The 22,951-nt window shown below is 45.4% G+C and overlaps 1 protein-coding gene across 1 annotated transcript in view; it reads right to left on the reverse strand.

Annotated features, from left to right (window-relative positions):
* Positions 1–17,319, reverse strand: part of PDZD2 (PDZ domain containing 2) — a 200,689-nt gene extending 183,370 nt beyond the window's left edge. The window contains exon 1 of the mRNA XM_024199800.1: positions 16,841–17,319. Within this exon, the coding sequence (XP_024055568.1) occupies positions 16,841–17,319 (479 nt within the window). The remainder of the gene's footprint in view (positions 1–16,840) is intronic.
* Between the last annotated feature and the right edge of the window lie 5,632 nt (positions 17,320–22,951).

Here is a 22,951-nt window from a genome sequence, read left to right on the forward strand (position 1 = left end):
TGGCCAAGCTTTTTCCTATATCCCAACCACACCAGCCAACACAGCTGAAAAGGGAGATCATGCTGCATATTCGTAATAAGTGTGGCAGCTTGCCCATCCCCCTGTGTTTGGGTCAGCCCTCCCACCCCCTCAATTAGGGCAGCTCTAGTCTACACCATCTCTATGCAGGGCTCATGCCTTAACCACACAACCTGGCCCTATGCAAATTTCCTTTGACTTCCAGCATATTAAATGTAGTTGCTTATCATTAGCAGACTAGAAATACCACTGAGAATGACCGAACATTGTGAGTCAGTGAGTGAGCACACAAGCATTACAGAAAGAGTGAGGAGAATGGGCACAAAATGTTCTCTGTGCGTTGATTTGAACAATTACGCCTTTAATTATGCATGGCTAAAGCACTCTGTGCTGTGCTAGCAAATGCACCATCAGCGAGTGTATGAAAATAGCAATGCTCTCCTGATAGGAAACCTCACCTGCTCTTTGCTGAGGGGCAGAGACAAGTTGCCATATTTTGTGCAATTTGCAGATTAATGAGATTCACGCGGAATTCTGCAAGTCGGAGACTGCCTTGTAGCTTGGGAAGCAGAGGTACCTGCTGCAAGACTGGAATCCCAGTGAAAACGGCAACTTGCTCATTAGATCTTGTAGTGCAAGCACTTTTCAGAGGTAGTAGATGATCAGACCATATACTGAAATGGAGATACGTACCATGCATTCAGCACTGATGTGCCTCTGTCTTAATAAAGGGTTTTTTAGCACTCTGGTGCTAACGAACTTATCAGATTTGTTATTTACCTCAAAGCCTTTTACACACTCTGGGGCAGCATCACCAGCCTCCTCCCAAGCCTTTTGGTGACCTACTCCAGCCTGCCTGGAGAGTCCCATCTGCCCACTGGATGCCCAGGGGGAAGAGAACTACAGCAACTAGGCAACTACCAGAGCTGACTTAGCACACAGCTCAAAATAAACACATCCCCCAGAAAGTGAAGATGGGCATGGCAGGAGGCCAAAGGAAAGTTTGTTCCCCTCTTGTAGTCCTGGCTGAAGGAGGATTTATAGGTTTCACCAGGTAGAGACCACTCATATATATTTTTGCCACAGGGTCTTGGAGGGGAATAGGAGGTAGAGCAAGTAGGATGCAAAAGACAGTCACGAGTGACTCTTATCCGTAGCCAAAATATTTTTTTTTGGGGGGGGGGAGGGGTATTTGTTTGGAACACACGTAGACAAGATCCAGCACCCTTCAAAATCAGTGGAATCTGTCCATTGCCTTCAATGGTCACTAGATCAGAGCCAGAATCTCTGAACTGCCTTAGTCTTAAAGGTCCCTCTTCCAACCCCCATTTTTTCATTCTAGCCGCCCTTCCAGTGAGCTTCTCCTCCACCTTTTGATGGCTCCAGGCTTCCCATCCCCCTGTCCCTGAAGAGGGAAGGCAATTATTGTACCAGCTATCCCAAGGCACTTTACAGAACGGGCATGAGACAGAAGACTGGACTCTGAATGGTGTTCAGTCAGAAAGCTAACAACCAAGAAGGGAAATAAGAGGCAAGGGCAATAGAGATTTGGAAAGTGATGTTGTGTTGATGAGCCAGGGATAGACAGTATGTTCCAGCAACAGGGGAGAAGGTTCTCATCTCAACAGTAGAGCGACCATGCAAAGAGAGGCAGGGCCACCCGGGGGGGGGGGCAAATGGGGCAATTTGCCCCAGGCCCCGGGCCCCACAGGGGCCCCCACGAGAATATAGTATTCTATAATATTGCAACTTTTTTTTAAATGGAAGGGGCCCCCAAAATTGCTTTGCCACAGGCCCCCTGAATCCTCTGGGTGGCCCTGAAGAGAGGAGGGAGAGGGAAGCCAGATGTTATATGAGCAGAGAGAACGGAGAGGGAGAGCACAGCAAACCCACGCTCCCATTCACAAAGCAAAGGCGGCAAACAAGCTCTATGATCTCTGATGGCTCTGGGGATTAGTGACCTTCTGCGTAAGTCCTTTACTCTTGAAGGAGGATTTTGGAGAAAGCTCATTTCTTCCTGCAAATTATTTCTCAACATGTTTAGCTAGTCTGCCTCTAGCTTTCCTGGAGACTTAAAGAAAGAGAAAAAACAACACCGCACAAATATGTTCTAGTCCTACTAGCTTCTGAAAGAGCTTAACATCCATCATCACAGTGCTTTGGGGAAGTCCCACAGTGCACTTGGGGCTCTGCGCGCCAACATTTGGGGTTTAAATCCTCTCGGGGGCATGATCTACTGCGTCTGAGGAGTATTAGCATCACGTAGTGCAGATTATTTCTCATTTTGCACAGATCCATCGCACACTGACAATACAAATTCAATTTGAAAAGAATAGCACAAGCCAAGGTTTTCTTGGGCTGTTGATTCATTATCTTCAGAGCACATCTGCCGGGGGCTACCAAAGCATTTCGAGCTGCACACTCGTGCTAAGCAGACCCTGGTCCCATAACTGGAGACCACTGTGGTTTGATAATTGTACATAAAATGAAGACAAAAACAATGATCTACAGCAGCTTGGGTTTTTAGGTTAGTCGAGTGAAATTTAATCCCTTCCATTCTATGAGGAGAAGCCACTGTTTTAGGCTTTGGAGAAAACAATGTTCTGAACTCAGTGATGTGCTGTAAATATTTTAACAGGAAGTTCCCATCATAATTTTGCCCATTGTCCTGGGGCGAGGGGTCAGGAAACTTATTCATTTGTTTTCACATTAAAACAAAAAATATTTTCTCATACACATAACCCAGGAAAGAACACTGGGCAAACAAACTTCTCTTAAACTGCACTTTGTTGAAAGTGTTTATACTTTGTTCCTGAAAAAAATATACTGAATCCATTTACAGTAAAGTACAGTCATCCGCCTATCGAATTTCAAGTGTTTGGTGGCATCTGGGGCACTTTTCTCTGGAGCATTTTTTTTTTTTAAATTGGCAGTGGGTGCAATCTCATTTATTCCACAAGGCAAAAAGGGGAATGACAACAGCTATCAGACAGGATGATACTATCAGGCAGGGAAATCATCCCAACTTTCCCTAATTTTTTTCACTGTATAAATTGTGTGTATGCATGTATGTGTAGTAGAATATATAAGGTTTCAGAGTAGCAGCCGTGTTAGTCTGCATCCACAAAAAGAACAGGAGTACTTGTGGCACCCTAGAGATGGCCCATTTCAGACAGTTTGACAAGAAGGTGTGAGGATACTTAACATGGGGATTAACATCTTGATTTTCACTACAAACGTTTTTTTTCTCCTGCTGATAATAGCTCATCTTAATTAATTAGCCTCTTAGAGTTGGTAGGGCAACTCCCACCTTTTCATGTTCTCTGTGTGTGTATATATATCTCCTTACTATATGTTCCATTCTATGCATCCGATGAAGTGGGCTGTAGCCCACGAAAGCTTATGCTCAAATAAATTTGTTAGTCTCTAAGGTGCCACAAGTACTCCTGTTCTTTTTGAGAATATATAGGAAATTCTAATGACTGAGCCTACTAATGAACATCTGGGCCAAGAAATTTCTTTCTGTGATTACTGAAAACAGAAGTATTTCAACCACTGACCCAAATGAATCATTTTAAACTCCTGTGGCTGCTCCAACGATTGCCCCAGCCACCAATGGGGAAAACAGACAGTGATTATGGCAAAACACTTATTGCACTGCCAGCATCTCACCACAATGTGGCAGAAAGCTGTGCCTTTGTGATAAAATGCAGAATAATCAGAGCACTTCCCTCTGAAATGACTAGTCATATTTTTGTAATGAAGTTCCCCCCACCCACACTTCCTAGACACCACAGTACAAATAAGAGATGGCCACGTTAACACCACCCTATACCGAAAACCCACCGACCGCTACGCCTACCTTCATGCCTCCAGCTTCCACCCCGGACACACCACACGATCCATCATCTACAGCCAAGCGCTGAGGTACAACCGCATCTGCTCCAACCCCTCAGACAGAGACCAACACCTACAAGATCTTCACCAAGCATTCTCAAAACTACGATACCCACACAAGGAAATAAAGAAACAAATCAACAGAGCCAGACGTGTACCCAGAAGCCTCCTGCTACAAGACAGGCCCAAAAAAGAAACCAACAGATCTCCACTGGCCATCACCTACAGTCCTCAGCTTACACCTCTCCAACGCATCATCAGTGACCTACAACCCATCCTGGACAATGATCCCTCACTTTCACAGACCTTGGGAGGCAGGCCAGTCCTCGCCCACAGACAACACGCCAACCTTAAGCATATTCTCACCAGCAACCACGCACCGCACCATAACAACACTAACTCAGGAACCAACCCATTCAACAAACCTCGATGCCAACTCTGCCCACATATCTACACCAGCAACACCATCACAGGACCTAACCAGATCAGCTACAACATCACCGGCTCATTCACCTGCACGTCCACCAATGTTATATATGCCATCATGTACCAGCAATTCCCCTCTGCTATGTACATTGGCCAAACTGGACAGTCACTACGCAAGAGGATAAATGGACACAAGTCAGATATCAGGAATGGCAATATACAAAAACCTGTAGGAGAACACTTCAACCTCCCTGGCCACACAATAGCAGATGTAAAGGTAGCCATCTTACAGCAAAAAAACTTCAGGACCAGACTCCAAAGAGAAACTGCTTAGCTCCAGTTCATTTGCAAATTTGACACCATCAGATCAGGATTAAACAGACTGTGAATGGCTATCCAACTACAGAAGCAGTTTCTCCTCCCTTGGAGTTCACACTTCAACTGCTAGCACCTCACCCTCCCTGATTTAACTAACCTTGTTATCTCCATACTGATTTATACCTGCCTCTGGAAATTTCCATTACTTGCGTCTGATGAAGTGGGCATTCACCCACGAAAGCTTATGCTCCAATACTTCTGTTAGTCTTAAAGGTGCCACAGGACTCTCTGTTGCTTTTTACAGATTCAGACTAACACGGCTACCCCTCTGTTACTGAAAAATAAGCTGCTCTTGAAATCTAGAACTTTCAAAAAATGTTTTTTCAAAATGTTTCAGGGGGAGACGGGTGTGACGGGTTGGATCACAGAAACCCCCTTGGGAGCTGCCACCCAGTGTACCAAGACTACCCCTGTTCCTGTTTTCCCTGCCAGCTCAGGACTCCAGCACCCTGTCTTGCTGAGCCAGACACTCCCGTCTGCTCCAACACAGACCCAGGGTCTGAATCACTTGCCCCAAAGCTGCAAGTTTACCTGAAAACAGCTCACAGAAGTGTGCTTGTCTTTAGCACTCAGATGCCCAACTCCCAATGGGGTCTAAACCCCAATAAATCCGTTTTACCCTGCATAAAGCTTATGCAGGGCAAACTCATAAATTGTTCGCCCTCTATAACACTGATAGAGAGATATGCACAGTTGTTTGCTCCCCCAGGTATTAATACATACTCTGAGTAAATTACTAAATAAAAAGTGATTTTATTAAATACAGAAAATAGGATTTAAGTGGTTCCAAGTAGTAACAGACAGAACAAAGTAAGTCACCAAGCAAAATAAAATAAAATGCGCAAATCTATGTCTAATCAAGCTAAATACAGATAATCTCACCCTCAGAGATGCTTCAGTAAGTTTTTCTCAGACTGGACCCCTTCCAGGCCTGGGCACAATTCTTTCCCCTGGTACAGCTCTTGTTCCAGCTCAGGTGATAGCTAGGGGATTCTTCATGATGGCTCCTCTCCCCCTTTGTTCTCTTCCACCCCTTTATGTATCTTTTGCATAAGGCGGGAACCCTTTGTCCCTCTGGGTTTCCACCCCCCCTCACTGGAAAAGCACCAGGTTAAAGATGGATTCCAGTTCAGGTGACATGATCACATGTTACTGCAAGACTTCATTGCCCACTTGCCAGCACACACATATACAGGAAGACTAACAGGTAAACACAGCCATCTGCAGACAATGGTCCTGGTTAATGGGAGTCATCAAGACTCCAAACCATCATTAATGGCCCACACTTTACATCATTACAATAGGCCCTCAGAGTTATGTTTTATATTTCTAGTTTTAGATACAAGAGTGGTACATTTCTACAAATAGGATGATCACACTCAGATTATGAGCTTTGTAATGATCCCTTACAAGAGACCTTTTGCACGAAGCACATCCCAGTTACATTATATTCACTTCTTATCATGTTTTTATAAAACCATATAGACTGCACAACGTCACAGCGGGGATTTAGCTTCTTGTCTTTTCTCCCTCCTCCTTCCCCCCGCTTTTTTGGTGGCAATGTGGAAGAAGGAAGAAAGGAGGGGAAAGGAGAAAAAGGAGAAGTAGAATTGAAGGGGGGGACAAAAACAAAGATCTTTAATAAAAATGTTCATGAAAAATTACAAATACACAAAAAAATTTTTTTTGAAACATGCAGAGCAAAAATGACCAAAATTTTCAAAGTATTTTGCAAATTTCCCCCCATTTTTTTGACCAATTCTACTCAGAAAGGTTTTAGATCTACCTTCTCCATTCCAATTCACACAGCAGATGTACTGGTGTCTATTCTGCACTCTTGCTGTGTATAGAGCTCCAGAAGAGTTATATGCTCTTGAAGACCACTACCCCATGGAGTGCAGAAGAGAATTTAGCTGTTGGATGTGGTGCATACAATACCAGAAGCAACCGTAAGAAAAAAAGAACCTCACTAACTCACACTAATGACTGAGAAGCCCATTGCAACGCACCAGTTGTGACAAGTTAGCAAACAAAATCTACCTAATACTCCTGGGGGAATTCTGCACCAAAAAAATAAAAATTCTGTGCACAATATTTTAAAATTCTGCATATTTTATTTATCAAAATAACAATATAATCATGGGCCAGTTTCAATTATTTTGGTAATTTATTTCAAAATACCTGTCAGCAAGTATGTCTGTAACAATACAGACAACAAAAAAAGATTCAGGAAATGTTTTTTGACAAATAGATTTCTTTCTAGGCAGATTAACATAGAACTTGATGCATCTTTGTTGACAGTTATCTTCTGTTTCAGTGAAATTAAATATTTAATTTAAACAAAATTATTATACAAAAGTATGTTATACAAAAGTTCTGTAACAACCCGGCCTAAGAGAGCACTAGCATCCTTAAAGACTGTTTTGTGTGTCTGTCAGTCATGGCTTGTCCAAGTTCAAGCTTCTATGTGTATTGTAAGGTTTTTGGGTCACGCCACTGTAGCAGGAGGGAGGGTTGGTGAGTTAGCAGTAGTTTAGTTGTAGGATAGCAGGTGGTTAGCATGGGGAAGGGAGACCCAGGGTAAAGTGTGTGTGTCGGGGAGAGTGTCTGTGTGGGTTGGGTCGGATACATGGTTCGCTAGCCAACACTCCTTTGTCTCTGGAGGTGGTATGTACGCCCCCATGCCAGGTGCAGGCAGGAGTGCTGGGGAGGGGTGCAGTCCTAGGTGGGAGAGGAGGGGGTGAGTTTAGGCTCATATACGTGCAAAGACATTATATGTATACGAAACTAATACACTTGAAACAAAAAAATTGGGGGGAAAAGCATTTTCATGGAAATCACAAATTCTGCATGAAAAAATAAAATACTGCGCAAATTCTGCACTGCGCAGTGGCCCAGAATTCCAGCAGGAATAATAATGTATTTTGTTCATTTTGACAGGGGTAATTTGGCTCTAATTCTAAGTCTGTAGAAGTTCAACACCACATTATCACACTACTGAGAAGTGGGGAGAGAAAGCCTGGATTGAGTTTTATCAAGTTTGCATATTTAACATGTGCAAGATTCTACTCAAAATAATTCTGATCAGTTTAATTAGAAAAGCTTTACAACCCATCACAGCTAAAAACACCATTGAATATAAAATACAGTAGCAATAAACGCTATGGGTAAGATCCTGGCCCTACTAAAGTCAGTGGGGGGTTTGCCACTGTCTTCAATGGGGCCAGTACTTTACCCTAAATAGTTAGGCTTGAAGCTATCTCCCCATTACAAGTCTGATTTGTAATCATCAGGGCCCCAACTTTTTTGAAAAGAAACCAATTCCCCTGCAATTTCATATGCCACGTCTCATCCCATGGTAAAATTCATTGGGGAGTGAAGAACGGAAAAATATTTTTCAAGGCATGGTTGTCAAAATTATCCTAGGTTTGTGGGTGATAGAAAACTGACTGGATCCCTTAACTGTACATTTCCAGGCATTGTAATATTTGGATGTTTTAGGAGGTGTAGAATTTTTGTAAAGCAATGTAACGTCATTTTGGGGTGGTGGGTGGACTCCTTTGAAATACAGTTTTAGCTGTAACTTACTTTTTTTCTCTTTTCCTTTCCCTCTTTTAGTTGAGGGAAGCTTTTCAGTTTTGATATTAAAACTAAAAAGATGACATGTCCAGTCATTCAAAAGTATTGGTGGTGTGATTTGCAATTAAATATATCAAATTGGTGGGTGTTCATTACCAAACATTTCGTTGGTAATCCTCCTGGGGCTTCCTAAATGATATGATCACACTCAGAGAAATGAAGATTTAATCTCTCATCTGCTAGACTACTTATAACCTCTTACTGGGAAAAAAATAGCCCCAAATTGGAGGAATGGTTCAAAAAAATGGGGGCGTTTTTGTTGTGGAAGAATACATCAAGTACATATCTTGCAAAACAGACAGAGGACAAATAGCTGCTTAAAAGTTTTGGTTACCATTTATTCATTGCTCAAAATACATTTGTCTGCAATAAACATCTCACCTATCCAATTATATTTTTAAATATTAATGTTTGACAGACGCACTGGTTTAATAAATAGGACCAGAGTTAGTATTTTCAGTGAGTTAAATAAGATCTTGAGAAACAACAAATGCTAGGTGATGTAAGGACGTTCACTCTGTAATATGGTAGCATTCTGACAAAGAGATTTGATGATACTGCACAATCTTTCTCTAAACAGAAAGATACGCTCAGCAAAAAAAAAAAAAAAAAGCTCAGAGATGATTAACGTTTTACTTCTGTTGTTTCCATTATAATGATTTGTAAACTTGTTAAAACTTCCCAAATAAATAATTACTAAAAAAACAAAACTAAAACCAGACTTAGCTTTCCGAACGCGAAATGGCAAAATTAGTTACGCACCCACTAAGGGCCTGATCCTTGGAGATGATGCATGCGTCCCCTCAAGATGCTGACTGACCTCAACTCCCATTGACTCCACTAGGAGCTCAGGCCCTTGCAGGAGATGCTCAGCCCTCACAGATTCAGGCCCTAAAGCAGCACAGTCCACAGACGTGATTATGCCAACACTGGATGAATGAGGCAGAAGTAATAGGCTGCTATCTAAGGTGCAGACACGATCATTGATGGGAAAGGAAATGCAGAAAGAGTACATGGATGGTTTGATAACCACATTACAAACAGATTAAGTCTGCTTGAGTAGGAAAAAGGGCCCTCTAACTTCTGTAGATTATTAGTTGTCTTTTGTGACACATTTTGTAAATGGCGTGGAACAAAATCATCTAAAGATTGAGTACGCCCCTTCCCTACCCCCTGCCCCTGGTTCCTGCCTTCCCTTTTTTGCCTATTTGTGTGTGTCTTTTTAAAAAAAACCATTGTTACCCCCACCCTAACATGTTATGTCTGTGTAATATTGTCGGGTCTTGCAGCTTCGACAAGTTGTGAAGCTGCATAATTGTGTGATTTTATTGGTTATCTATACAAGCTGTCAGTCTTTTTTGTATTTTTATCGTTTGTTTCTTTATGAAAAATTATTTAAAAAAAGAATTTAAAAAGAAGAAAAAAAATACAGTGACTATATACCGAAGAGTGCCTTATGTAGACTGCAACATGATCATTCCCTGTACGGGCAACAAGGGTGCGTTTCTGGTACACATGTTTCAGAGCAATAACTACAAACTAAAATTAAACCCAGTTCTCACTCACTCAAGCCCAGGCTAACCTTGGCATGAGCCACAAAGAGAATTTTAACTCTATGAATCATGCATGTACTATGCAAACTGAGTCACGCATCAAAGCACAGAATTAATGCCACTTCACATCAAACAAGGATGTTGCCCTTAATAAGCAAGAGAATTCCAACACAGGGGCTAGCACTGAGAATCACAGAGGCAGCCCTGCCTATCCCTGCTGAGAATCTCCATTACTACAGGCCCCTACAGATTCAGTGAAACCTGAAGAACCAGCAGGAACAGGCTCTGCTACTATAGCAGTAACATAGAAACACTGAGTGCTACAATTTTGAAATAAGCCTAATTAGAGGCAGCAAAGAGTCCACACGTTGACTCCTTTTCACTCCGCCATATTTACAAACTGCATCTTACAATGGTGGGCAGGAGTCATCACTGTTTTGAGATCCCTGAGAAACCTCCAGCTTTTAAAGGGTGCTGAACATGATTTACAAGGTGGTACCTACAAAGTCCTGTGCACACCACTTATACTTTAGGAGTGCCATTTGCTACTCAGGGCTTGTCTACACTTACCAGGGGATCAACGAGCAGCGATCGATGCATCGGCGGTCGATTTAGCGGGTCTAGTGAAGACCTGCTCAATCAACCGCAGATCGCTCTCCCGTCGACTCCTGTACTCCACTGGATCGAGAAGAGTAGGGGGAGGCAACGGAGATCGCGTAGTGTGGACCCCCGCGGTAAGTAGATCTAAGCTAGGTCGATTTGAGTTACGCTATTCACGTAACTCAAATTGACGTAGCTTTGATCGAATTTCCCCTGTAGTGTAGACGAGGCCTCAGAGGATGAATCCAAGCATTCACAACAGCATCAGAAGTGAAAAAGTCCCATAAGGCCCTGAAAGTTTGTTCTATTAATATCACATTCATCAAACAATGGCAATGATTCAGGGGCAGATCAGACCAGGGTGACGAAAATGTCCAGGTCTGTCTGCTAAATGGCCTATATTTTTCCCTGGTCCAAGAGATCATAGATCATTTTAGGGTAAGATCTCATGAACTAGCAAGAATCCAAACTGCCACACACAACCAAAATCTAGGAATTCCAGCTTCCCAGTGAGGTTTTGCGGGGCTTTTCTAGCTCTGGGAGCTCACAGAACATCTGAGCTGGAAAATTAAAAAAAAGGACATTATTCTAATTATCGGTAGTCTCCATAGCTTACTGGTTTTGCTACAGAGCCTTTAAAAAACACCACAACTGGAGACTCTCAGGTGTGGAAAAATAAAAACAGACACCTGAAAGTCTCGGACTCCACAAAGCATTACCTTCCTTGGCATGAAAAATAATGTGACATTATCCCTGACCTCTAGCAACAGATCACCTTTGATTTAAAGAACAGGTCACTCTGTCTGAGGGGCAATAACACATCATGGTTCCTCATCCATAGGTTAAGGACTGCTCTTAAGAAATGGCCTGTTTTGCAGGCACAGTAAGGTGGTTAGATAGCGTAATACTACCTCTTGTGCACACAATTAATTGCAGAGGCATTTTATTGCAAGACAGAGGCTGGGTCAGGCACCTTTGAAAATCAGGTCTGATACTGTGTGAGACACAGCTCCATCTTTCTCACTACCTTATCGCACGCTCTCAATTTGTTTAGCAGACGAGAAGCTTCTTGCTCACAGCAGAATTAGATGACATGGGGCAAAATCACCTCCCACCTTTACGAACACCAGTGGAGCTCAACAGGCACTGTTACTTCTATTGATTGTTTATATTATGGCAACACCTAGTGGCTACAACTGAAATCAGGGCCCCATTGAGCTAGGTGCTGCCCAAAACACAAAGTAAGAGACAGCTCCTACTCTGAAGGGTTTACAATCATAATAGACAAGACAAAGGGTGGGGGGGAGGACCACTTTTCTAGATGGGAAAGTGAGTCAGAGGGTTTGTCTACACCGGGGGGCAATTCACCCTAAGGGGTTGTGATTTCTAAAGTGCATTATCATGCTGCCCATTAATTGGTCTGTGTAGACCCTGCTGGTGTGCACTAAAGATTCCCTAGTGCGCTTTAAGGTAGCGCTTTACCCCAACCTGTAGAAGAGCCCAGAGAGATTAAATGACCTGTGAGGAATGTGGAAATATTTGTAATATGTTTACAAACGATCTGTATGACTCTGTACCTGTCCACCTGGCATCACAGATGACTAGGGAGGAGTATAAAAATATTGCTTGAGCATGCAGGGATGTAATCAGGAAGGCAAAGCACAATTGGAGTTGTAGCTAGCAAGGGATGTGAAGGGAAACAACAAGGGTTTCTACAGGTATGTTTTTAATATTTAATATATGGAGATATACCTATCTCATAGAACTGGAAGGGACCCCAAAGGTCATCGAGTCCAGCCCCCTGCCTTCACTAGCAGGATCAAGTACTGATTTTACCCCAGATCCTCAAGGATTGAACTCACAACCCTGAGTTTAGTAGGCGTTGCTTAAACCACTGAGCTATCCCTCCTTAGGAACAAAAAGGTGGTCAGGGAAAGTGTGGGACCTTTACCGAATGGGGGATGCAACCTAGTGACAGATAATGTGGAAAAAGCTGAAGCACTCAATGTTTTTTTTGCCTTGGTCTTCACAGACAAGGTCAGCTCCCAGATTGCTGCACTGGGCAGCACAGTATGGGGAGGAGGTGAGCAGCCCTCAGTGGTGAAAGAACAGGTTAAGAACTATTTAGAAAAGCTAGACATGCACAAGTCCATGGGGCCAGATGCAATGCATCCGAGGGTGCTAAGGAAATTGGCTGATGTGACTGCAGAGCCATTGGCCATTATCTTTGAAAACTCATGGCGATTGGGGGAGGTCCTAGATGATTGGAAAAAGGCAAATATAGTGTCCATCTTTAAAAAAGGGAAGAAGGAGAATGCAGGGAACTACAGACCAGTCAGCCTCACCTCTGTCCCCAGAAAAATCATGGAGCAGGTCCTCAAGGAATCCATTTAGAAGCACTTGGAGGAGAGGAAGGTGATCAGGAACAGTCAGCATGGATTCACCAAGGGCAAGTCATGCATGACCAACCTGATTGCCTTCTATGATGAAATAACTGGCTCTATGGATATGGGGAAAGCAGTGGACGTGATATATCTTGACGTTAGCAAAGCATTTGCTAGTATTCTTGCCAGCAAGTTAAAGAAGTATGGATTGGATGAATGGACTGTAAGGTGGATAGAAAGCTGGCTAGATCGTTGGGCTCAACGGGTAGTGATCAATGCCTCAATGTCTAGTTGGCAGCCAGTATCAAGTGGAGTGCCCCAGGGGTCGGTCCTGGGTCTGGTTTTGTTCAACATCTTCATTAATGATCTGGATGATGTGATGGATTGCACCCTCAACAAGTTCACGGATGACACTAAGCTGGGGGGAGAGGTAGATATGCTGGAGGGTAGGGATAGGGTCCAGAGTGACCTAGACAAATTGGAGGATTGGGCCAAAAGAAATCTGATGAGGTTCAACAAGGACAAGTGCAGAGTCCTGCACTTAGGATGGAAGTACCCCATGCACCGCTACACACTGGGGACCAACTGGCTACGCGGCAGTTTTGCGGAAAAGGACCTGGGGATTACAGTGGACAAGGAGCTGGACAGGAGTCAACAGTGTGCCCTTGTTGCCAAGACGGCTAACGGCATATTGTGCTGCATTAGTAGGAGCATTGCCAGCAGATTGAAGGAAGTTATTATTCCCCCTATTCAGCACTGGTGAGGCCACATCTGGAGTACTGCATCCAGTTTTGGGGCCCCCACTACAGAAAGGATGTGGACAAATTGGAGAGAGTCCAGCAGAGGGCAACAAAAATGATGAGGGGGCTGGGGGCTGGGACACATGACTTATGAGGAGAGGCCGAGGCAACTGGGCTTATTTAGTCTGCAGAAGAGAAGAGTGAGGTGGGATTCGATAGCAGCCTTCAACTGCCTGAAGGGGGGTTCCAAAGAGGATGGAGCTCGGCTGTTCTCAGTGGTGACAGATGACAGAACAAGGAGCAATGGTCTCAAGTTGCAGTGGGGGAGGTCTAGGTTGGATATTAGGAAACATTATTTCACTAGGAGGGTGGTGAAGCACTGGAATGGGTTACCCAGGGAGGTGGTGGAATCTCCATCCTTAGAGGTTTTTAAGGCCTGGCTTGACAAAGCCGTGGCTGGGATGATTTAGTTGGGGTTGGTCCTTCTTTGAGCAGGGGGTTGTACTAGATGACCTCCTGAGGTCTCTTCCAACCCTAATCTTCTATGATTCTACGATCACTACCCCTGGGGGGAAGAATTAATTTTCTCCCTTGGACATGGGAAATTAAGGCTAGGTGCTTGAGACATCTAGTCATAGGCACCATTTCCGTGGGTGCTCTAGGGCTTGAGCACCCATGGAAAAAAATTAGTGGATGCTTAGCCCCCTCCAGCAGCCAGCTATCCCCCTCCCCTGCCAGTGCCTCCCATCCACCAGTGGCCCCGCCAATCAACTACTCCCCCTCCTTCCCAACTGCCGTGATCAGCTGTTCTGAGGTGTGCAGGAGGCGCTGGGAGAGAGGAGGAAGAGTGAGGATGAGGCATGCTGGGGGGAGGGGGTGGGGGTGCAGGGTTTGGGAGAAGGGGTCAGGTGGGAGTGGGGCCTGGGGCCCGGAGGAAGCCGGTGCCTGTGCATCTATTCACTAGGACTGTCAGGGCTGGAATCACCACATTTGAATGGAAAACCCTACTGAGACAATGGACTCCTCAAAGACCAAACATCAAATCCTAGAGCAAGTTACTCCTCCCAACCACTCCACAGGGAAGCAGAGCAAAAAGACTCTGGCTGGATAACAAAGGCAAGGTGTCAAGTGATTGCATCTTAAGGTTACTGCTGCCAACCGAGCAGGGACAGCGGGACAAAGAGAGAGAACTGGGAACTGAGGAGAGCATGGATCACGGGCCAGAGCTCCCGCTAATATGGACTCTGTCTTCAGTTTGTCATTCCCATGCTATGGACTCTCCAATGCTGCAATCCAGGTGACTGGTAAAAGCTACCTTGTTTTGAAAAGACTGCCTTGCATTACTCCATATACTCACTGTCTTCCCCTAACAAGGAAAAGCCTCTGTCTAGAGTCTGATCTGGGTTGGGCTTGCTGTTGAGAGCCATGGGCCTGGTCTACACGGGGGGATCGATCTAATTTACGTAACTTCAGCTACATCTGAAGTCGACATACTTAGATCGACTTACTGTGGTGTCTTCACTGCGGTGAGTTGACTGCTGCCGCTCCCCCCTCAACTCCGCCTGCACCTCTCGCGGTGGTGGAGTACAGGAGTCGATGGGAGAGCGCTCGGGGGTCGATTTATCGTGTCTAGACTAGATGCGATAAATCGACCCCCGCTGGATCGATCGCTGCCCGCCGTTCCGGCGAGTAGTGTAGACATACCCAGGGTGAAAAACAGGTCATTGCTGGAAACCAAAGGCCCTGTCCAGGAGTCACAGAAGCAGTGTGGTATGTTTTTGTGGAAAAGTGTGCTCCCTTGGGGGGCCTGGCACACCCAAGGGAAATTCCCAGGACTGTTTAAAGGCTGGGGCATAACCCAGGCTCTGTAAATCCACGCACTTGCTCACGCTTAGACATTTGCAGCAGAGACAGGAATTACAATGGTGGGCAACTTTCCCAAAACTGTAGACAAGGCCAGGAGGAAGTGAGGACTTTCATCACCTAATGGTAGCAGGAGATGCTCAGCACTTTGCAGATCACGTCCTTAGAGCGTTACCTCCCTGAGGCTGGGACCTTGTCTTTTTGCTTGTTTGCAAAAAAGATACTTTTGATAGCATGTGGTAAACAATGCGTTTTCCAACCAGTGCTAACTGATATTTTCCTCCCCAGTGGAGTATGGGAAAATTTCTGTGAAAGTTTTTACTCTCTCCAAGCAGCTCCAGCAACATTACTAATAACAATCCCATTCATTCTCCCCCCATTTGGGATTTTACTTACTAGGCCAGATCCTCTGCTGGTATAAATTGACACATCTTCACTGAAGTAAATGAAGCTGGTGCACACAAGCTGAGGATCTGGCCATTTTAGTTTTACAGGTGATTTGTTTGACACTGTACATCACATTCGAAACCATCCATTGCTGGAGGTAAGCCCTTTTCCTAGAGGGAAGAGATTTTGTGCCCTCTAAAACAAAAATGAGTTTATCACCACTGCACTTGTACTTCCCCATCTTAAACCAGTGAATGAACCTCACCCCTCACCCCTACCACAAGCAACAGGAAGCATGAGCTATTCTGCTGCCTTGTGAAGACCTTCTACAGCCTCTAGCATAGAGGTCTCCAAACTGTGGGGCACGCACCCCTAGGGAGGCACAGAGGAATGTTGGGAGGGGGCTGGGCCAGCCCCTATGCGGGGTGGGGAGGGAGAGCCACCCAGCTCTGCCCCCAGCTCTGCCCCCAGCTCTGCTTTGGCTCCCATCGCCATCTCCAGCCTCTGTGCATCCCTGCACCAGGCCGCGGGTCCAACTGCTGGCCCACACCATGGCTTGGCTGTGGCTCCAGCCTCAACTCTTGGCCACAGCTCTGTTTCCAGCTGGGGGTGGGGGTGAGGGTGGGGGTGGGAATGGAGCTGCACCCAGCCACCGGCTGCCAGCCCCCACTGCAGCCTGGCTGTGGCTCTGCTCCCGCCCCCATTCCCGGTCCAAGACTCACCCCCCGCTGTGGCCCTATCCTCAATCCCCTTATCCTTGTCTGCCCCCCCCCCGAGCCATAGCCCTGCTCCCAGACCCAGCTTGTGGGAGAGGGCATGGACAGCGATAAGGGGGGACATGACCCTGAAAAGTTTGGGGACCACAGCTCTAGCAGATCAATATTAAAGACAACCCATTGTGTTATGCAGCAATCCCGATGCACTGCAGATCTGCAGTAACTGCTTTGCCCCTTACCTTGCCCCACTGACATCCACGCCGACCATTAATTGACCATTCAGGGAAAGAATCTCATCTCTCAGTCGCACTTTCCCACATTTCCCTGCCGGGCTATTTTTCTTTAAGTCCGTTACCCAGATACAGCCAACATCAAGCACCGGGCCTTTGTGCCCTTTCCTCTTTTTCCCTCCTCTCCGTTTCTCTCCATAGTCTCCAAAAGCAGGGATGTTCCCAAAGCTTAAGCCAAGAGCCTCATTTTTGCCCATCTCCTTGGTAAGGTAGAGCGTGCAGATTTCCATGTCTAAAGTGCTGGGACCACCGGGCTGCAATTTGCTGTCATCCATGGAAAAATTTAGCTGTATGTACTCTCTCAGCTTCTGAATGGCAGACTGACACAGCCTCTGCTCTGGCCCTTCCACTTCCTCCCTCTGGCTGCTTTGCAGCCACTGATACAGGAGGGGGAGGAAGAGCATAGCGTTCTCTTGAGTAATGGGCATTATGGGCACCCAAGGATCCCATCATGTGAAGGATGGCTTTCTGGGTTCACTCTGCGGGGCTTCACTGATCCTCCTTTCGGAATCACGGCATCCGTCAGCGTCACCCCCAGCCATGTTCAGAGAGAGAGCACACACGGGGAGCCACCACTCAGGTCCAGCGCTGTTGAACTGTTCAGTTTGGCAAAGGATAACAGGACGCTTTTATGAAAACACTGAAACAATTGCTGTGGACGGCTCAGCAAGAGGAGGAAGGAAGTGTCAGTGAATTCTTGTTGGGCTACTTTTACAGCTGGCCAGCTACAAATTACACTGGAATCCAATGAGAATTCATTCCACAAGGAATGTTGTCAGTTCATCGCCACAGCCACTCAACACCTGCTTGGCCTGCAAGATAAAAACAGAAGCATTACGATCCTGGTCATCGTTCCAGCCAAAATGCTGCTCAGCTGCTATGCTAATTAGACACAAAAGAAAATTTTCCTAACGTTTGTGTGTGTGTGTCTATTTTGTTCTCCCTTTAATTTTTAGTTACCAGGTTATGCCATTCTGCTGGCTAAGAGTGCAGGGTGTACAGTTCTCTCCACAATCACCATTTGTATTATTCTCTTGTCTACCACTTGGGGGCACCACCTATCCTTCTCAGGAAGAGAATAAAAGGTCATTCTTACAACCTGACCTGCCAACGGAGATCCAGGCCCTATAAACAACAGTATACTTACTCCCTGTCAGAACAAAAGACTAATACAGCAGCTCAGAGGCAGTGGTAAAAGCAGAGGACTCCTGGAGAATGGTTCATAGCCACTGCAAACAAACAGCTTCCATAAATTTCAACGGGAGCTGTTCAGAGTCAGGGCTGGAGAACCAGGTCCTTAGATTCTATCCCTGATTCAACCCGAGATGGCGAGTAATGTTAGGGATGTCACTTATGAACCTCTTTGTGCCTCAGTTTATCTGTCTATAAAATAGGTACAAGGTAATACTTATTTACCCACTACCCAGGGCTATTGTAAGACACAATAAATGGGCACAAATGATGCCTATAATCCTGTGGATCCCCAAGTTATAGGTGCAAAACACTCATCATATACAATGTCCTCCACCAAGCTTTTCAAGTAGTGTTCAATGCTTCTCAGAGGCCAATGTAAAGTGAGTGATTATAGTGACTGCCACATATACAGCTGACATACAATGGTGTGAGAGCATGGCCTGCCCTTATGAGCAGTAGTGCCTAGTGGTCAGCCCAGACCACCATCCGGCTTGGCCTTTTAAGGATTTTCAAAGACCCAATAAATAAGAACCGAAAGAGGGATAGAGAGATAAACTGTGGCTGGGAGAAAGGCCCTGTTTCTTTAAAGGCCTGGCACCAGGAGCCTGGCAGAGTGAGTGGAGTCAGACTCCCTTTCCCCCCAATCGGGGGATACACTGGGAAGAAGGGGCCAGCATAAAGGCTTCCTTCTCCCTCCCAGGGAGGGCAGACACTGAGAGAAGGCTGGCCTGCTGGACTTTCCAGTTTGGTGAGGGTGTTCAGCTGAAGGGAACTGGCAAAAGCTTTGCAGCTGACTGTTCCAAGACAAGAGGCCTAAGACACAAACTCCAGCCCAGAGAGAGGGCTGGGGGGGGGGGGGGGGGGGACTCCTGCTTGAAGGAGACACATACCGTGTTTCCCCGAAAATAAGACAGTGTCTTATATTAATTTTTGCTTCCAAAGATGCGCTAGGTCTTATTTTCAGGGGAGGTCTTATTTTTCCTGGAGCTTCGGGGCCTTATATTCCGGGGTGGCCTTATTATCTGGGAGGTCTTATTTTCGGGGGATGCCTTATATTACAGCAAGAGGCAAAACTGGAAGTAGGTCTTATTTTCTGGGGATGTCTTACTTTCGGGGAAACAGGGTATCGACTGCTCTAAAGGTAAGAGACAGAGCGCTGCTTGCAGTATAGGGGGGGGGGATAGCTCAGTGGTTTGAGCATTGGCCTGCTAAACCCAGGGTTGTGAGTTCAATCCTCGAGGGGGCCACTTAGGGATCTGGGGCAAAATCAGTACTTGGTCCTGCTAGTGAAGGCAGGGGGCTGGACTTGATGACCTTTCAAGGTCCCTTCCAGTTCTAGGAGATAGGATATCTCCATTATAAAAAATAAAAAATAGCCCAGCTGCTGCAGAGAAGGGCAGGGAGTGGTCTTTGAGAAAGCACCTTCATAGCTGGCTAAGGAGACACTGTGAGGAACCATAGATCCAGGCAGGGATAGCAGACTCCAGAGACCTGGTGAAGATGTTGACAAGTGGGATGAAGTTAGAAGCAACTCAGGAATGTGGCGGAGGGATCAAAGAAATGTGCCTTATCCACCCAAAACTGGGTCACTGGGCTGGAACCTGGAGGAGAGTGTGAGCCTGCGTTCCCCTACCTAGTTCCCAGCCAGAACAAGAGGGGGTGCACAGGCATTAAAAGAATAAAAGAGGCCACGAACTAAAAGTTACAGATAAACATCAGGAGACGGGTTCGAAGGCCATTAGATTTTGAGTTTACTATTTTGGGACTTTTCTGTATACTCTGGAAGGGGAATGGACTGAGTAGTGACCTGGCTGGAGAATTAGACCACAGGAAACAACAGATCACTATGCACCAGAACGGCTAAAGGGGGCACTACACTGAAAAACCCCTCCATCATCACACCTGATCATGTGGAGGTATCTTGGAGCTGAGTTTTCAGGACTAATTGATCATACAACTTTCAATAACTATAGACAAGGTTCAGATTTATTTTAGGTTATACAGAAGGTTAGACTCATGGTTCCTCTGGCCTGAATCTATGAATTTCTAACTTTTGTTCTCATTTGGTTAGAGCTGACAGTATTCTCAGGGAAGCAGGCACCAGATGTTAATTTGGGCCACCATCCTGCAAATAGCTCAGCAGAATGGGGAAGCTATGAGGTTCTGCACAAGAATAGGAGTCCACTTACACGAAACTCATTGTAGGTTCGGGGCCGTGGATGGCACGAAGCAAATCAAATGAGGGTACTGTATAATTAACTATGTGATTAAAACACACACACACACACACACACACACACACACACACGACTTTGACCTGGGGAAAAGGACTATGGCAACCATCAATAGGAAATCTGCTTCTGAGTGAAACCAGCAGCACCACTGTACAAGACTAAAACAGCTCCATACCCAACAAAGTCAGTGTCTGATGTATCAATTGAACACACCCAGCCTGGGGAGAACAGCAGTTACAACAGCCCAATATACACACTAGCAAAAATAGAAAGGTGACAAACTGGGTGGCAGATTTCTCTTTGGAAAAAGAAAGAGCTCGCTGAGAAAAATGGCAAACTGAGCTTTGAGCCAAATGGAATTTTACCCTGGATTTTGGGACCTCTTTGGGAGAACTTTTTTTTCATCATCACCCTATGTTTGCTTTTGTATGCAATGCGTTCCCCAAACAGCTATTTTTACTCTCTCATGTACACGACTTGTGTACAAAATGTTATGGCTTATTTTTTTCTCCTAGCACTGGCACCCCTGGGAAATGGGGAGCGCATACTGCACCCTGTAACAGGATGACAGCGCTCCCCCGCCACTGTGCATCATTAACCCCTAAGATTCTGGTTGAGTCACTGAGAATGCTTCTGGGGGCATTTGCTGCATGCCCACTTGTTCTGACCTGTGATTTAAACCCACGACCTGGCTCTAACTAACCACATGCGGTTTGATAGGGATTTTTGTTGCATTTTTTAAAAAAAGCACAAAGTGAATTAGCTAAACTTCACAAGTTGCACTATCAGTGTCCCCCCGCGCATGGGCACTGGGGGAAAGCCACCAAACTTCATACACTGTACACAGCATGGTATAAATTAGTCTCAATTTAACAGACAGGTTAAATGGTGCTGCTACCTGGATTAGAAGGCTGCATATTACTCTAGCATACAGCCCCAAACACCCCTCCCTGACGGAGCCCTAAAGCTGTACATCCAGCAAACCCACACAGATTAGTAATGGACAGAGCCTCTTCCTTTTCTCCAAAAATGAAGTTAATGAGTCAGATGCTCTGAGGTTTGGCTGGAAGCATTTCCATCACCACCGTCCCTGGTGGTTCCATGTGCGGATTTAATCCTAATTGGTTCCACAGATGGAGGCTGTTGTAAGGGAGACGCAGATATCAGTGTGTTTGCAGGCAAGGTCACGTCCCCTTCTCGGCCAGCATTGCTCACAATTTGTATACCATGGTCCTCCAAGAACCTCCTCTCCCCACGCAACAGAGGCTTTGGGCCCTTTGTGCTGCTACCACTTCCACTCCCTGGAGATTTTTATGATGAGGTCTACTGCAAAAGCATAGATCTAAGAGTGAATCTAGCCCACAGGTCCTGGAGCCACTGAGAGCCTGGTCTCCGCCGTGTTCCACCTACAACTCTCACATTAAATTTTCCCTCAAAGACTGAGTCGACAGTGACACCCTTAGTAAAAACTCCCCATTGTGTGTGGGTATGTCTACACTTGTAGCTGGGGGTGTGATTCCCAGCTTGCGTAGAGCAGCATGCTAAAAATAGCATAGCTGCAGTAGCATGGGCAGCAACAAGAGGCAACACAGGCTAAGGGGTTGAGTCCAAACCCACCTGGACTCTGCGGGTCCATACTCACTACTATTAGCCTGTGCTGCCTCTCATGTCTGCCCATGCTACACAACTATTTATAGTGCACTAGCTCAGCGTGAGTCTGTCTAGGGGATGTGGGAATCACACCCCTAGTGCCAAGTATAGACACACCCTAAGTTGAAGATGTTTTTCCCTTCGGCTAAAAGCTTCAGTTAAGGAGGCATTTAACTCAGTAAAGATAACACGCTTGTTTCTGTGGGTCTCCAGGCTTTTTTGCTCCAGAGGCTAATATGAGTTAATGGCACATGTGGTGGTGACTAGTTTTTTAGTTTGATCTCTCAGACTAGCTGAGGGGTGGGAAGAATGGGCTCCAGAAGTGGCGTATATGAGAGGAGAATAATACAACAATATTTCTTTAGATGACCCGAGGCTTAGACTTTATCACAAGTGCCCCATTGCATATTTGGATATCCTGATTCCATACAGACTTCTGTTTCTTTTTCTGACAAATAGAGTTTTTCCTTCCGGGGGTGCCCTTTTCAAAAAGAACTACGTAAGTAGCTCTCAAACCCCACTTCCTTGTGTGTGGAAAGAGAAATAATAAAGGTCATAAAAATGTCCCACTACTGATTTTTAAAAGTTGATTTATGCGCGTAACTCCGGCAGATACAATGTTTAGGGTTAATAGTCCTGCCACATCAAAGCCCAGCCCCAAACACCAGAAAAATGTACATACGGTTATTCCTTTTGACTCCTCCAGTGGTACCAGATTAGAATAGTTTTAGGTTATATCTTTTCAGCTATTTGTGATTTCTCCTGAAAATGAAAATAAAAAGAAATGTCTTTCTGCTCTTCAGCCTTTGGGAGGGTGAGTGAATGCTGGTGAAACAAACCCATTACCAGTCAGACATTCATTTATCGATTTTTTTTTCCCATTCAAATTGAGTTTTCATTCCTTCTTTTAATTTCTGGTAGCATCTAACAGCATCCACATGACAATGAGAACAAAATAAATCAATCTCAAAAATAGAGTTTA

The sequence above is a fragment of the Terrapene carolina genome, unplaced genomic scaffold (assembly GCF_002925995.2).
Source record: "Terrapene carolina triunguis isolate 2854851 unplaced genomic scaffold, T_m_triunguis-2.0 Scaffold411, whole genome shotgun sequence".
Classification (NCBI taxonomy): Eukaryota; Metazoa; Chordata; order Testudines; family Emydidae; genus Terrapene; species Terrapene triunguis.